Below are 17,655 nucleotides of genomic sequence, written 5' to 3' on the forward strand. Positions count from 1 at the left end.
AGTATATACTGGAAGCACTTGCAATCCGAAATACTGTCACTTAATACCCTCTGTCATCTGCCTCATACTGTATTTTTCAATGAGTATTTGTACGTGGGCCTATGGCCTTTATACTGAAATAAAGAATTGAAATTATACATCTAGTTGCCTCAAGCCAACCTTGCTTGAGACCCATCTTAACCCAGGATTATTATGGGGTTTTACATATGAATCCTGGTTCAACTGTTTGAGACGTGGTAGGCAGGTTCAATCACTGCTTGAGACAAGAAAGACAGGATTCTGTTGCATTGGTTTATTTTTATATTGTGTAAAAATCGAAGAAATATACAAAATGTAAAAAGAAAAGGTAATTCCAACATTCCAACATGTACACATATGCTGAAAACCAATTGTCCTCTGAATCACTACAGAAGTCTTCATAGAAACAAGTGAGGTGACAACCAGTGTCTTCTGGTTATATTGTCAAGTTCATTCTTACACACTAACAGTGAGCTTAATGCTGCTTTGAATAGTACTTCACTTAGATCACTGTCAGCGTAGTGGGGAGGAAACAAGAAGTGATGCAAGTGCAACCTTACCACTTTGGTGAAATTGGCATCTCTCATCTCCATCCAGACTTCTCACAGATAATGAACATGACACGTTAAGGCAAAAGGTGTTGTGTTGTCTTTGACTCCAGACAAATATACTGCTCAAAACAAGTTAAGAACACCCAAAATTGGAAGGCTGTGTTTTGAAATACCCATCAGCCAAGAGATAGATCTTAACTGTTCTCTTGACAAGTGACTATATGTCCAGCTTTTCACACCAATAATATAGTTTCATCTACCAAATCTTGATAATGCCATTCTGCAAAAAATAGAATGAATCTTAGCGAAAAGCAATAAAATGCTGAGTGTGATTACACATGGCACTACATCATAGATTATGCAAAATCAACCAATTTTTGCATTTGTGAAAGAAATATTATTATGAAAAAAAAGAAAGAAAAAGATTTGATTTTCTAAATGCATGAAAAAATAACAAGCATGTAGCATATAATTGCATAGATAAAGGGATGTAGAATGGTGTATTTAACAGTGCATGTTCATTGCGCACATAGTCGATGATAGACAGTGTCTAATGTATACATCATGCAATAACACTCCTAATTGTAAGATTATTTTTAGCTTTTAGTAATTGCTAGTGTGAGTAATTTTCGAGATACTAGAATTTAGAATGCATAAACGCTTTCCCCTGATTGTCCATGCCACTAGTGATGCTGCCTGGGAACCAGCTCTGGTCACCTTCATAACAATCATACCATCACACAGTTGAAGGTAACCGTGCAGTTGGTGCTCTGTCACACAATGCACAGAGATCTTATTCAGCTTTATGAGAGAAATGTCACACAATGTAATTGGAGCTCTTATTCAACCTCATGATAACAGTGTCACATGATGCAAGTGGAGGTCGACTCAATCTCATGATAACAGTGTCACATGATGCAACTGGAGGTCGACTCAACCTCATGATAACAGTGTCACATGATGCAACTGGAGGTCGACTCAACCTCATGATAACAGTGTCACATGATGCAACTGGAGGTCGACTCAACCTCATGATAACAGTGTCACATGATGCAACTGGAGGTCGACTCAACCTCATGATAACAGTGTCTCATGATAACAGTGTCACATGATGCAACTGGAGGTCGACTCAACCTCATGATAACAGTGTCACATGATGCAACTGGAGGTCGACTCAACCTCATGATAACAGTGTCACATGATGCAACTGGATGTCGACTCAACCTCATGATAACAGTGTCACATGATGCAATTTAAGGTCGACTCAACCTCATGATAACAGTGTCACATGATGCAATTTAAGGTCGACTCAACCTCATGATAACAGTGTCTCATGATAACAGTGTCACATGATGCAACTGGAGGTCGACTCAACCTCATGATAACAGTGTCACATGATGCAACTGGATGTCGACTCAACCTCATGATAACAGTGTCACATGATGCAACTGGAGGTCGACTCAACCTCATGATAACAGTGTCACATGATGCAATTTAAGGTCGACTCAACCTCATGATAACTGTGTCACATGATGCAACTGGAGGTCAACTCAACCTCATGATAAGTGTCACATATTTGAAGGTTATGCTTATAACACGGTCACACACAGCAACCACTGGCATCACCCATTCCATACTCACCATCTCAAATGCTGGTTATTGATGTCAGTCTAATCGTGAAGCATACATCCCATCTTAAAACACTCATTTGTGTTGCATTGTAACAAAAGACACAAAAATCAAATAATTTGTTTGACAGCCCAAGCACCTCCAATAACATATGTGTGTACTTGAGGACTGAGATGATACAACTTGCACATTTGTCATTATCACTGTTGCTATCATGTGAATAAACTAATGGGTTTCTTTAACATGTTTACAATGCATATTGAATTAGATCTATTAGATGCCTATCCACCCACAATCAAATCACACCAATGTCATAGGTCACATAAAGAAATCGACAGTTTTGATCATGTCAGCTATTTAAGACATATCATTCTAATTCTTAAAAATGTATACAAAAAATATAATGCAAATGTATATAAACAAGATCAAGACAAACAAATGTAGAAATATGGAAAGGACAACATTTTGTCAAGTTACAGCATTATGTTATTGCTCATTATTGAATGTGAAAGATAACAGGTCCAATATGATGAGGTGTTATGCCATGACAAACTGATTTTCTTGTTTTGGATCTTCTTCCTCAAGCAAGCATATCGAGGACAGGTTTGAGAAATTAAGGCTTCATTCTGAACCTTTGGACATAACCTGAACCTTATGTCTCCATACCTTTCGTGCCAACCATGCGAGGGGATGACTGGGTCTTACTTCAGTCATATCATGGCATGACAGCTTCATGTGGGAGTAAAGGTCAATGGGGAAACTTAACAGCAAACAAACCAAGGATCACAATCTGGGCAAATCAGTCATCAAAACCCACAGATTCTTGCAAGACTAAGGAATGCACAATCAGAAGATTCTTGCAAGACACTGAGATGGACAAAATAGGCAGATTCTTGCAAGATGAAGGTATGCATAAGGTAGGTAGATTCTTGCAAGAGACAGAGAAGGACAAAATAGGCAGATTCTTGCAAGACAAAGGGATGCACAAGGTAGGTGGATTCTTGCAAGACAAAGGGATGCACAAGGTAGGTGGATTCTTGCAAGACAAAGGGATGCACAAGGTAGGTGGATTCTTGCAAGACACAGATGCACAGAGGCACATTCTCTTAATATACTGGTGGGTAGGTGTCTAACAACTTCTAAACTTTGGTCCATAGAACCATACAACAGGGTCAATAATTTCAAAATCAATTAAAAAACTTCATTACACTCTCAGGCATACATAAGCAGTTTCTTCATCTTGTTCATCAGTGGTGGAAGGTAATTACACGAAGTCAGTGCGCTGATTCAGTTGTCTGATGGACAAAGTCTGTGGTCAACTAACATTACCTTCTGCCTTCTTTTAACTAAGCACAGGCTCATAGCTGATCATTGTCATAATCTTCAAAATAACCTCCAACACCTCATGTTTGTCACAACTATTTTGAAAGTTGTAGCAAAATCCTACAATTTCCAAATGGATGGAATCAAATGCTTTTTACAAAATAAATTCATAAATGAGTATGACAACACCATGTTCTGGACAAAATAACATAGATATTGACCCCACTGACATGTCAGTTAGACATACCTTTCTAAATATACTTCACAAAAGAAATTAACACCTGCTTCTATCATATTACTATAGTTGATTTGTCATGGCATGACAGATTACAGTAACGACAGTACTATGAAAGAATAGGGTGTTCTTTAACTTCTTTTGTGTAGTGCATTATGGGATTTGACATATACAAGGGAACTGTCACCAAATAATCCTATATTTAACATGAAGTAGTTCAACAACTTTTTCACAAATATGCTAATCATGGCAACCATGAAAGAACTCAGGGATCAACGTTTGATACGTCTCTGAATCTACCTATATTTAAGCATGTCTTATATTAAGTATTTCTGCGTTTAATCATTCCTATTTCAATGTAGACATAATGTTGAATTTAGATATAATGTTTGCTCTAACCCGCACAATGTTTGCATATAATTCGGCATCTCAGAAAAATAATAAAGTTTGCCTTGAACTATTATAGTTAAAGCATGAGGATGCTTTGACATTTTAGTTCAGGGCAAAAACAATACTTTGTTACACTACACACGGGGGTAGAAGAAACTTTACTACTTTTCTAAGATGCCAAATTTGAGTGAGTGAGTGAGTATGGTTTTACGCCGCTTTTAGCAATATTCCAGCAATATCACAGCGGGGGACACCAAATTTGAGACAAAATTTGCGCTTTAATGGAGATATGTTCAAAATCAAATCTGAAATAGTTGGCGCCATATACTGAAACTCCTTGGGCAGGGCTAAATGAAGATCTGTTTCACATATTGCCTGCACCCTAGTGACGAAAAAAGCAAAACGTAAAAAAGTGTGTAGTTTATAGAGTTAAATATGTCACATTATATTATCTGTACAGTGTGTGATTATCCCAAATCCCATGCAGCAAACAGTAGTATTCGTATTCATGTTTTTGTACAGATTTGGTTCAGTTTAATCACATGACACTCACCCTTCCACTAGCGCATTGTGAGAGCAAGCTTACCCACGTATAAACACATGCTTCTACCCTTGTTCCTTACGGCCAGCCTAGTACCGCTTCACTTGATTGGTAAAGACATATTGTTATAGTCCTCAACGTCGCAGCTGTAGTAGCAAATCTCCATAAATATACAAACCATGTGATGCCCACTGAGAGACTTCTATGAGGCCGGTCTGCTCTGATTTCAGAATAAGTAAGCCAGACAAAAGAGAGTGGTGTACATACAGCTAAAGTTTGCGTTGCTAGTTATTATGGGTTGAGGTGTTTTCCGTCATAAAAGATGATCCTAATGTTTCCACAACTAATGTAGCAACTGCAAGCCATGAAATGGAGCGCTTACTCAGCGGGTAGCACTAGGTGATACTGTAACGCGAATTGGCGGGTTGGGGCGTGAAATGGCATCACCATAGGACAAACAGGGTGGGGGGAAGACATGCAGTATTTTTCTAACGCGCTTCGGTGAGCAATGTGGTCATTAAACACTTCAAGGATTGCTCATATATGTGGCAAGACAGTGAAATAATTCACAGGGCAGCGACGCCCACTTCAGACAACTTTATGGCTGCTTTGGTTTGTATATATTTGGGATAAAGTCATAGCATGGGAAATTGTTGACATGATATTGCCATATTTCTTCACAGGGAATAATATTTAATTATTCGACAACTTTAAAGAAACTGTTTCACTGAGCGATGCAGATGAACCATCTTGATTGCTAAAAATGATAGAACAATATTACCCAGGATACAATAGACCACAGGAGTGGTAATTTGAACAGCCTCATGAACTCAGCCCCTTATGACTCAACAAGTGTACTTTATCTCAAGATAATGTACTGTTGGTGCCTTTGATCTTTTCTTGCCTTAGAAATTATGGTATCTGCTACAGAACATTAGTATGTTAAGACTCCTCTAGTATGACCAGCATACACAACCACATGTTACATGTCTATATACAATCAGAGCACAGGCAGATACTTTCATCCAATTGGTGGTTACTATCTAGGCCAGGCGGAGCACATACATAAATACACTGACAAAGTACCGTAAAGTATACAGTGTACAGATGCATGAAACTCTTGTTAAACAACAAACACTTGACTGAACAAATAGTACAGTTTATATGAATTGTGAGTGAGTTGGGTTTAACGCTGCTTTTAACACTAATCCAGTTATATCACGGCGTGTCAGCTTAATGTGGGAGGAAAGCCCGAAGTGATGCAGGATATGAATTGTGAAATCTCATTTGAATGTGAATGGAGCAGCTTGTGCGATCTGCAGTGTATAGTATGGGCCAGTGCTCAAAGATATATGGAGAACTTAGGCAATAGTTTATCGGGATATACATGTACTGTAGTAAGAACATACTGCAAGGAAAGGCCTCAACCTTTGTTCTCGCGACAGTGCATTTACATCTCGATAAAGTACAGGCACAAGATCTCTAAATCTATTACATAACTTTGTCTCTTGAGCAAAAATAGGCTATAAACTATCATATATGTTGTGATGATACTAAAAGTACCCTTCGGGCACAGTACACTTTTTCATAATATAAATTTGAAGAATGTTGATTAGCTTTCAAATAAATTTCAACTCCAATTTTATAGACTCTTTTTCAAAGCAGTCTTCAAATGATGTTTTCAGGGACAGCCATCATATTGACGGTGGTGTGAAGGATTAGGTATATGGTTAGTTGTTTCAGGAACAGAGTTGTATGGACAGTAGTACCAGAAGAATAATCATATTAACAGTTGTACTTGGGGAAGTAGCCTCAAGGACAGCAGTCACACCCCCATACAGGTCAAGTTGAGTTAAAGTATAATCCAAGGCCACATGTCATTCATCCAAACAGAACAAAACAATATTGATAACAATATTGCACTGCATAGAATAAAACTTTGGCACTCAAACAACAACAACAATAACCAAACTGAAACGATGCCACATATATACTGCTGTTCTGGTACTTAGTATCAACTAATTGGATAGATATAACCAGGGCCCACTTAAACAAAGTGATCTTAGCGTTAAGATGATCATAACTCCCATACTTTAACATAGGCTTACGATAGTCTTAGCACTAAGATCGCTTTGTGCAAGTGGGCCCAGATCTTCTCAGTTATACCTTATTTATACACAGTAACCTTTAGTACAGAACTGTTAAGTTTTCATATAACTTTGCTATTTGGATAAATTGATTAAGTAGACTTAAGGTGCAAGATTTGATGTTTTTTATGTTTAGTATAACATAACCTATTTTGGTGCCTAGAAATCTAAAACCAAATGATATGGCTAAAACAAATAATAGTCTTGGTTCTCAGGCACCGCCGGCATCATCATAAAGATTTGTTTTTATTTCCATTTTTAATTATTTTTTTAAAAATCCTTACATTCTAGTTTGGAAAACCAAAACAAAAAGGAAAAAAGATACCGCCTGCCCACACTATTTTTCAAAAAATATTGCCTGAGAACCAAATCTTTATTTTTTTAAGCCCATTGTAGATGAAATATTTCAATATTGAAATGATAATAAATAGAAAAATAGTACACAGAACAATCCAGACCTGATCTTTCTGCTTCAAAGAAGAGATCTAACTTTTGTTCTCGTTGTTTTATGTATCTATATGATTTTGCGGATGGAGTCAATATGAAGTTTTTCTTATTCACATTCAAGAAAACATTAGGCCTAAGAAAACGTGTTAAATTGATGAACTACAAAGGCAAACAGGGTGACTTAATGAGATGGACAGTCATACTTAAGACTTACAGACATGATGTAGGATTTAAAATGTAATCATCTGATAAATAGAACCCCTCAAATCTTCTACACACAAGTTCTGATAAAATGTCAAGTGAGGTATCAGATTTCAGGTTGGTCAATAATTTAATTTATTGCTCGGTGACCTCCAGCTGGATCTCGCTTCTTGTGACCCCGGACTCTGCGGTGCCAGGGACTTCTGGGTTAACTTCCTGTACGAGGACACTTCTCGTCTGTGAGACTGTAGCGCCCTCTTTCTGCTGAAGTAACTGTGGCTGGAAGCGTTCTAGGGCCCACTGCATGGACCAGATGCATAATGGCCGCATGTATCCAAGAGAACGGTAGTGTTTGGACGTCATGTAGGCTTCAGGTGTTTGGAACTGCAGGCCGTATTGCTCCCAGCATACATGGTAGGCTCCCCACGCTGTTTGAAAGCCCTCTGATATCAAACCCTGTAAGAGAGAACATCACGTACATCAGTGGAAGGAATTTGGCTGAGAGAAGAACTCTTATATAATGCCACAAGTAACTGCTCACTGATGATAACCATGATAACATGAATAACATATATTATATTTCTTATTTTCTTTCTAATTAATAATTGCATGCATTACTCCTAGGGCTGATTTGAATAGTATTACAGTTATATCAAGTCGCATCAGCTGGATGTGGGAGGAAAGCCCCAAGAGATGCATGTCTCAGACTTTTACCACTTTGGTGAAACCCACGAGCACGGGTTTGGTGCTAAGAAACTCAGGACAAACTTAAGATTTGAACTGACGATCATAGGTATCTGGTCTGCCCCTCCTCGGGGTAAGTCCCAATTATCATAGCTTACAACTTGTGAAACAATCATTGGTGCTCATAGCTCCAAGTTTTTTACATTAGAAAACTAATACTGGGGTACATTCAAAAACTGGTCAATTTCTACTAGTCCTTAGGATACCTTTACCATTGGGCAGTTTGGTAAGAACTACAGGACTAGTGCCAATTTCTAACGCTGGCCTGTCAAAGATGGGAGACAAGGAGTGCTTGACATCTGTCAACGCCTGTCAAAGACGGGAGACAAGGAGTGCTTGACACCTGTCAAAGACAGGAGACAAGGAGTGCTTGACACCTGTCAAAGACAAGAGACAAGGAGTGCTTGACATCTGTCAATGCCTGTCAAAGACAGGAGACAAGGAGTGCCTGACATCTTTTAATGCCTGTCAAAGACGGGAGACAAGGAGTGCTTGACATCTGTCAATGCCTGTCAATGACGGGAGACAAGGAGTGCTTGACATCTGTCAAAGACAGGAGACAAGGAGTGCTTGACACCTGTCAAAGACAGGAGACAAGGAGTGCTTGACACCTGTCAAAGACAGGAGACAAGGAGTGCTTGACATCTGTCAATGCCTGTCAAAGACGGGAGACAAGGAGTGCTTGACATCTGTCAATGTCTGTCAAAGACGGGAGACAAGGAGTGCTTGACATCTGTCAATGTCTGTCAAAGACGGGAGACAAGGAGTGCTTGAAATCTGTCAACGCCTGTCAAAGACGGGAGATAAGGAGTGCTTGACATCTGTCAAAGACGGGAGACAAGGAGTGCCTGACATCTGTCAATGCCTGTCATAGACGGGAGACAATGGAGTGCTTGACATCTGTCAATGCCTGTCAAAGACGGGAAACAAGGAATGCTTGACATATGTCAATGCCTGTCAAAGACAGGAGACAAGAGTGCTTGACATCTGTCAATGCCTGTCAAAGACGGGAGACAAGAGTGCTTGACATCTGTCAATGCCTGTCTAAGACGGGAAACAAGGAGTGCTTGACATCTGTCAATGCCTGTCAAAGACAGGAAACAAGGAATGGTTGACATCTGTCAATGCCTGTCAAAGATGGGAGACAAGGAGTACTTGACATCTGTCAACGCCTGTCAAAGACGGGAGACAAGGAATGGTTGACATCTGTCAATGCCTGTCAAAGACAGGAGACAAGGAATGGTTGACATCTGTCAATGCCTGTCAAAGACGGGAGACAAGGAGAGCTTGACATCTGTCAATGCCTGTCAAAGATGAGGAGACAAGGAATGGTTGACATCTGTCAATGCCTGTCAAAGACGGGAGACAAGGAATGGTTGACATCTGTCAATGCCTGTCAAAGACGGGAGACAAGGAGAGCTTGACATCTGTCAATGCCTGTCAAAGATGGGAGACAAGGAATGGTTGACATCTGTCAATGCCTGTCAAAGACGGGAGACAAGAGTGCTTGACATCTGTCAATGCCTGTCTAAGACGGGAAACAAGGAGTGCTTGACATCTGTCAATGCCTGTCAAAGACGGGAAACAAGGAATGGTTGACATCTGTCAATGCCTGTCAAAGATGGGAAACAAGGAGTGCTTGACATCTGTCAATGCCTGTCAAAGACGGGAGACAAGGAATGGTTGACATCTGTCAATGCCTGTCAAAGACGGGAGACAAAGAATGGTTGACATCTGTCAATGCTTGTCAAAGACGGGAGACAAGGAGAGCTTGACATCTGTCAATGCCTGTCTAAGATGGGAGACAAGGAATGGTTGACATCTGTCAATGCCTGTCAAAGACGGGAGACAAGGAGAGCTTGACATCTGTCAATGCCTGTCAAAGATGGGAGACAAGGAATGGTTGACATCTGTCAATGCCTGTCAAAGACGGGAGACAAGTAATGGTTGACATCTGTCAATGCCTGTCAAAGACGGGAGACAAGGAGTGCTTGACATCTGTCAATGCCTGTCAAAGACGGGAGACAAGGAATGGTTGACATCTGTCAATGCCTGTCAAAGACGGGAGACAAGGAGTACTTGACATCTGTCAATGCCTGTCAAAGACGGGAGGCAAGGAATGCTTGACATCTGTCAAAGACGGGAGACAAGGAGAGCTTGACATCTGTCAACGCCTGTCAAAGACGGGAGACAAGGAATGCTTGACATCTGTCAATGCCTGTCAAAGGCAGGAGACAAGGAGTGCTTGACACCTGGGACACATTACAACAATTAGGACATCATCTGTGTGTAATATATGAACAGCAACCTCTACTCACCTCCTGGATCATGCTGGCAGCCAGACCGTATATCACTCCTACCCAGAATTCCTCTGCCTGGCAGCTACTGGTGTCTCGACTGCCATCTGGTCGGGTCCCATTGATTGCACCCATGTTACCATTACCATACTTCATGACATTGTTCTCGTAGATAGTCTTCAGGACACTCTGTACATGATCTGGGGGAAACACCTGAACAAATGAAATAGAAAAATCTCCATCAGAATTGAGTAAGTGAGTGAGTTAGGTCAAACACTGCCTATATATATAAAATTTGTTGTTTAACCCCACACTCAATGATATTCCCACTGTCGAGGTTCAATGACACACAAGCACTGAGTCTGCCCAGCAAGTCATCTTTCACAAGAAGAATATGTTGGGGACCAATTCTCACCCAGAACAATTCTCATCCGGAATCCCCATGGGGCCAGCACATTTGAAACATTAGGAACATGAACATGGATATACTACAGATGCAGAAGGCACATGCTCTCTTCAAGGACATAGATTCCAGGAATCTTGCTTTACCTTGTCATCCTGCAGCCCCGATGCCCGCAGGAACCACTGGCCTGCAAGCTGGTCGGCCATCAGACTGTCATGATGCCCACTGGTGCTGCTGTCGTAGTCGTAGTACCGGCCTGGAAACAAGCAGTTGAAACCAACATTACTTTCTGTAGAACAGAATCCATAACAACATCCTCTGTTACACATACTCCTCAACATAATTATTTAGTGTCATTAATATTTTGTTATGTTAGTTCATATCCCACTTATTCCCTGACCACTAAGAGGTCTGCAGAGACTGCTAATCTATATCCCACATATTCCCTGACCACTAAGAGGTCAGTTGTGACTATGCTAATCTATATCCCACATATTCACTGACCACTAAGAGGATTGTTGTGACCATGCTAGTACATATCCCACATATTCACTGACCACTAAGAGGTCTGTTGTGACCATGCTAGTCCATATCCCACATATTCACTGACCACTAAGAGGTCTGTTGTGACCATGCTAGGCCATATCCAACATATTCACTGACCACTAAGAGGTCTGTTGTGACCATGCTGGTCCATATCCCACATATTCACTGACCACTAAGAGGTCTGTAGAGACTGCTAATCCATATCCCACGTATTCCCTGACCACTAAGAGGTCTGTAGAGACTGCTAATCTATATCCCACATATTCCCTGACCACTAAGAGGTCTGTTGTGACTATGCTAGTCCATATCCCACGTATTCCCTGACCACTAAGAGGTCTGTAGAGATTGCTAATCTATATACCACATATTCCCTGACCACTAAGAGGTCTGTAGAGAATGCTTATCTATATCCCACGTATTCCCTGACCACTGAGAGGTCTGTTGTGACTATGCTAGTCCATATCCCACATATTCCGTGACCACTAAGAGGTCTGTAGAGAATGCTTATCTATATCCCACATATTCCCTGACTACTAAGATGTCTGTAGAGAATGCTAATCTATATCCCACATATTCACTGACCACTAAGAGGATTGTTGTGACCATGCTAGTCCATATCCCACATATTAACTGACCACTAAGAGGTCTGTTGTGACCATGCTAGTCCATATCCCACATATTCACTGACCACTAAGAGGTCTGTTGTGACCATGCTGGTCCATATCCCACATATTCACCGACCACTTAGAGGTCTGTAGAGACTGCTAATCCATATCCCACGTATTCCCTGACCACTAAGAGGTCTGTAGAGACTGCTAATCTATATCCCACATATTCCCTGACCACTAAGAGGTCTGTTGTGACTATGCTAGTCCATATCCCACGTATTCCCTGACCACTAAGAGGTCTGTAGAGATTGCTAATCTATATACCACATATTCCCTGACCACTAAGATGTCTGTAGAGAATGCTAATCTATATCCCACATATTCCCTGACCACTGAGAGGTCTGTTGTGACTATGCTAGTCCATATCCCACATATTCCGTGACCACTTAGAGGTCTGTAGAGAATGCTAATCTATATCCCACATATTCCCTGACCACTAAGAGGTCTGTAGAGAATGCTAATCTATATCCCACATATTCCCTGACCACTGAGAGGTCTGTTGTGACTATGCTAGTCCATATCCCACATATTCCGTGACCACTAAGAGGTCTGTAGAGAATGCTAATCTATATCCCACATATTCACTGACCACTAAGAGGATTGTTGTGACCATGCTAGTCCATATCCCACATATTCACTGACCACTAAGAGGATTGTTGTGACCATGCTAGTCCACATCCCACATATTCACTGACCACTAAGAGGATTGTTGTGACCATGCTAGTCCATAAACCACATATTCACTGACCACTAAGAGGATTGTTGTGACCATGCTAGTCCATATCCCACATATTCCGTGACCACTAAGAGGTCTGTTGTGACCATGCTAGTCCATATCCCACATATTCACTTACAACTAAGAGGTCTGTTGTGACCATGCTAGTCCACATCCCACATATTCACTAACCACTAAGAGGTCTGTTGTGACCATGCTAGTCCATATCCCACATATTCACTGACCGTTCCAAAGTTTGGTTTCGTATGACTGACGTCCCTTGTCCAGCACCACCTGGTACTTGTCCATGTCTTCCTTGAACCCCAACTTGCTGGCCATCTCAATCGTCATCCGCAGCGAGGCCAGCCACATCCCACCACAGTAGGCGCTGCAACAGGGACGACATGTACATCATATATCCACACACCCTGCTGCCATTCACCACAGTAGGTGCTGCAACAGGGACGACATATACATGATATATCCACACACCCTGCTGCCATTCACCACAGTATGTGCTGCAACAGGGACGACATATACATGATATATCCACACACCCTGCTGCTATCCACCACAGTAGGTGCTGCAACAGGGATGACATATACATGATATATCCACACACACCCTTCTGCCATTCACCACACAGTAGGTGCTGCAACCATGGCAACAGGGACGACATATACATGATATATCCACACACACCCTGCTGCCATTCACCACAGTAGGTGCTGCAACAGGGATGACATATACATGATATATCCACATACCCTGCTGCCATTCACCACAGTAGATGTTGCAACAGGGACAACATATACATGATATATCCACACACACCCTGCTGCCATACACCATAGTTGGTGCTGCAACAGGGACGACATATACATGATATATCCACACACACCCTGCTGCCATTCACCACAGTAGGTGCTGCAACAGGGATGACATATACATGATATATCCACACACCCTGCTGCTATTCACCACAGTAGGTGCTGCAACAGGGATGACATATACATGATATATCCACACACCCTGCTGCTATTCACCACAGTAGGTGCTGCAACAGGGATGACATATACATGATATATCCACACACCCTGCTGCTATTCACCACAGTAGGTGCTGCAACAGGGATGACATATACATGATATATCCACACACCCTGCTGCTATTCACCACAGTAGGTGCTGCAACAGGGATGACATATACATGATATATCCACACACCCTGCTGCTATTCACCACAGTAGGTGCTGCAACAGGGATGACATATACATGATATATCCACACACCCTGCTGCTATTCACCACAGTAGGTGCTGCATCAGGGATGACATATACATGATATATCCACACACACCCTGCTGCCATACACCACAGTAGGTGCTGCACCATGGCAACAGCGATGACATATACATGATATATCCACACACACCCTGCTGCCAATCACTACAGTAGGCGCTGCAACAGGGACGACATATACATCATATATCAACACACACCCTGCTGCCAATCACCACAGAAGGCGCTGCAACAGGGACGACATATTCATGATATATCCACACATTGCGAGCTGCCATACACCACAGTAGTGCTGCAACAGGGACGACATATACATGATATATCCACACATTGCGAGCTGCCATACACCACAGTAGTGCTGCATCAGGGACGACATATACATGATATATCCACACATCACGAGCTGCCATACACCACAGTAGTGCTGCAACAGGGACGACATATACATGATATATCCACACATCGCGAGCTGCCATCCACCACAGTAGGAGCTGCAACAGGGACGACATATTCATGATATAGCCACACATTGCGAGCTGCCATACACCACAGTAGTGCTGCAACAGGGATGACATATACATGATATATCCACACACCCTGCTGCCATACACCACAGTAGTGCTGCATCAGGGACGACATATACATGATATATCCACACATCACGAGCTGCCATACATCACAGTAGGCGCTGCAACAGGGACGACATATACATGATATATCCACACATCGCGAGCTGCCATCCACCACAGTAGGAGCTGCAACAGGGACGACATATTCATGATATAGCCACACATTGCGAGCTGCCACACAACACAGTAGTGCTGCAACAGGGACGACATATACATGATATATCCACACATCGCGAGCTGCCATACACCACAGTAGTGCTGCATCAGGGACGACATATACATGATATATCCACACATCGCGAGCTGCCATACACCACAGTAGTGCTGCATCAGGGACGACATATACATGATATATCCACACATCACGAGCTGCCATACATCACAGTAGGCGCTGCAACAGGGACGACATATACATGATATATCCACACATCGCGAGCTGCCATCCACCACAGTAGGAGCTGCAACAGGGACGACATATTCATGATATAGCCACACATTGCGAGCTGCCATACACCACAGTAGTGCTGCAACAGGGATGACATATACATGATATATCCACACATCGCTAGCTGCCATCCACCACATACATGTTTCCTCCGCTACCCTACATGAACCAGGTAACTGCAGTCTGGTTACACACACTAAGTACTCCATAAGGAGTAAACAGGATAAACCTGTGGTCCACAGCTGGACCCCTCGTGTGTACCTTGCTCCACTCATAGTCCATGCGTCGAAAGTCTGGTCGGCAAAGCCACTGTTGTCAATGATACCGTCGTCATCGATGTCCCACTTCAGTGCAGTCTCGATCACACCCTGCAAGTTATCAATAACCATATCAGTTCCAACCATATTCTATATGAACAAGATGTTTACATTGTTGTTTGTTTATTTGTTGCTTAACAACACAATGAGCTACAGTCTAGCTATATGACCACGTACGTAAATCATGTCTGGACTAGGCTATCCAGTGACTGATATTGCAGGGCAACTATCCATGCCATCAGGGTACGATGACACGCAATCAACCAAGTCACTGAGCCTGACCACCCGATCCATTTGCTGACCACTGATGACCAGCACAGGCTGCTATCTGAGCTAGAATCAATCTCAGTAAGCTGTCCACTGGGGACTGATTCAAGCCTTCAGTCATCACAGGGTTTACACTGTGGACCTTAATATGCAGCTACATGAATTGGAGAGTGAAGGATGCAGTTATTTCAAACAACATACATCGAATGCAAGACATCATGAACACAAACTACCATGATTGATACACATTCAGGTCATGTCCCAAGGCGTCATATCCCTGTTGACCTCACCTTGACCTTGGGGTACATATTCTCCATGAACTCCTTGTCCTGTGTGGCGTGGTAGTCTCTGTACACCTGCAGGACAAACTTCAGATTGAGGTCCTTCCAGTTGGCCGTCTCATGAATCCTGTAGGCATTGACGCGCTTCCATGGCTCGTCCTCTACATCAGGGAAAAAACAATGTTATCACTTAAGGGCAGATACTGAGGTTCATGGTCACACACATGCAGACAGGTCACACACATGGAGACACGTCACACACAGGCAGACAGGTCACGCACAGGCAGACAGGTCACGCACATGCAGACAGGTCACTCACATGCAGGCAGGTCACACACAGGCAGACAGGTCACACACATGGAGACAGGTCACACACATGGAGACAGGTCACACACAGCCAGGCAGGTCACTCACATGCAGGCAGGTCACACACAGGCAGACAGGTCAAGCATATGGAGACAGGTCACACACATGGAGACAGGTCACACACAGCCAGGCAGGTCACACACATGCAAACAGGTCACACACATGCAAACAGGTCACACACAGGCAGACAGGTCACGCACAGGCAGACAGGTCACGCACATGCAGACAGGTCACTCACATGCAGGCAGGTCACACACAGGCAGACAGGTCACACACATGGAGACAGGTCACACACATGGAGACAGGTCACACACAGCCAGGCAGGTCACACACATGCAGACAGGTCAAGCATATGGAGACAGGTCAAGCACATGGAGACAGGTCAAGCACATGCAGACAGGACAGGTCACACACATGCAGACAGGTCACACACATGCAGACAGGTCAAGCACATGCAGACAGGTCAAGCACATGCAGACAGGACAGGTCACACACATGCAGACGGGTCACACACAGGCAGGCAGGTAACACATGCAGACAGGTCACACACATGCAGACAGGTCGTGCACATGGAGACAGGTCAAGCACATGCAGACAGGTCACACACATGCAGACAGGTCACACACAGGCAGGCAGGTCACACACATGCAGACAGGTCAAGCACATGCAGACAGGACACACATATGCAGACAGGTCACACACATGCAGACAGGTGACACACATGCAGACAGGTCACACACACATGCACACAGGACACACACAGGAACCACACAATCATCAGTGTATTTTACTGTCACGACAATGACGGGTACCACGTCCTGAAACAATACAAGTTGATGCTCATGAAGCGCTAATATTTTTCTTTCCAAAATACATTTGTTTGTGTTGTTAGAAGTCAACATCACTACAAGATGATGATGATGATGATGGTGATGATGATGATGATTATGATGATTCTACCACTTTCCAAACATCTGATGCAGATTAGAGCTTTTTGTGAAAGGTGTGTTGAATCGTGTTGCACCGATACATCCGTGAAACTGTTCATTCTTAGCACTGGGACCAATACTGCCCTAGAATCCCAACAGGGAGTATGTAATCTCAAAGGTCGACTCTGTACAGGGAACTTGTGGGCCAGGTAAGCCAGTGGTTCAAAACACGAGAAACTAACCACAATAATATGGTACTATGACAA

At 42.7% G+C, this 17,655-nt stretch overlaps 1 protein-coding gene across 7 annotated transcripts in view; it reads right to left on the reverse strand.

The window, feature by feature from the left end:
- Positions 1-277: 277 nt before the first annotated feature.
- The window catches only part of LOC124134195 (non-lysosomal glucosylceramidase-like), a 39,075-nt gene continuing 21,697 nt past the window's right edge, over positions 278-17,655 (reverse strand). Inside the window, exons 12-18 of one of the 7 annotated variants that reach the window (XR_007223207.1) lie at positions 16,104-16,255; positions 15,491-15,597; positions 13,101-13,243; positions 11,073-11,182; positions 10,545-10,736; positions 2,080-7,938; positions 278-1,883 (exon numbers count right to left, since the gene is read on the reverse strand). Coding sequence is in view for 1 of the 7 variants with exons in the window: in XM_046498911.2 (XP_046354867.2) it covers positions 7,618-7,938; positions 10,545-10,736; positions 11,073-11,182; positions 13,101-13,243; positions 15,491-15,597; positions 16,104-16,255 (1,025 nt within the window). In the remaining 6 variants the exon portion in view is untranslated. Of the gene's footprint in view, positions 7,939-10,544; positions 10,737-11,072; positions 11,183-13,100; positions 13,244-15,490; positions 15,598-16,103; positions 16,256-17,655 lie in introns of all 7 variants that reach the window. The other 6 variants (XR_007223211.1, XR_007223206.1, XR_007223210.1 and 3 more) reach the window with 6 other exon arrangements.

This window comes from Haliotis rufescens, unplaced genomic scaffold (genome assembly GCF_023055435.1).
Source record: "Haliotis rufescens isolate VD_foot unplaced genomic scaffold, xgHalRufe1.0.p SCAF_1, whole genome shotgun sequence".
NCBI classification, from domain to species: Eukaryota; Metazoa; Mollusca; class Gastropoda; order Lepetellida; family Haliotidae; genus Haliotis; species Haliotis rufescens.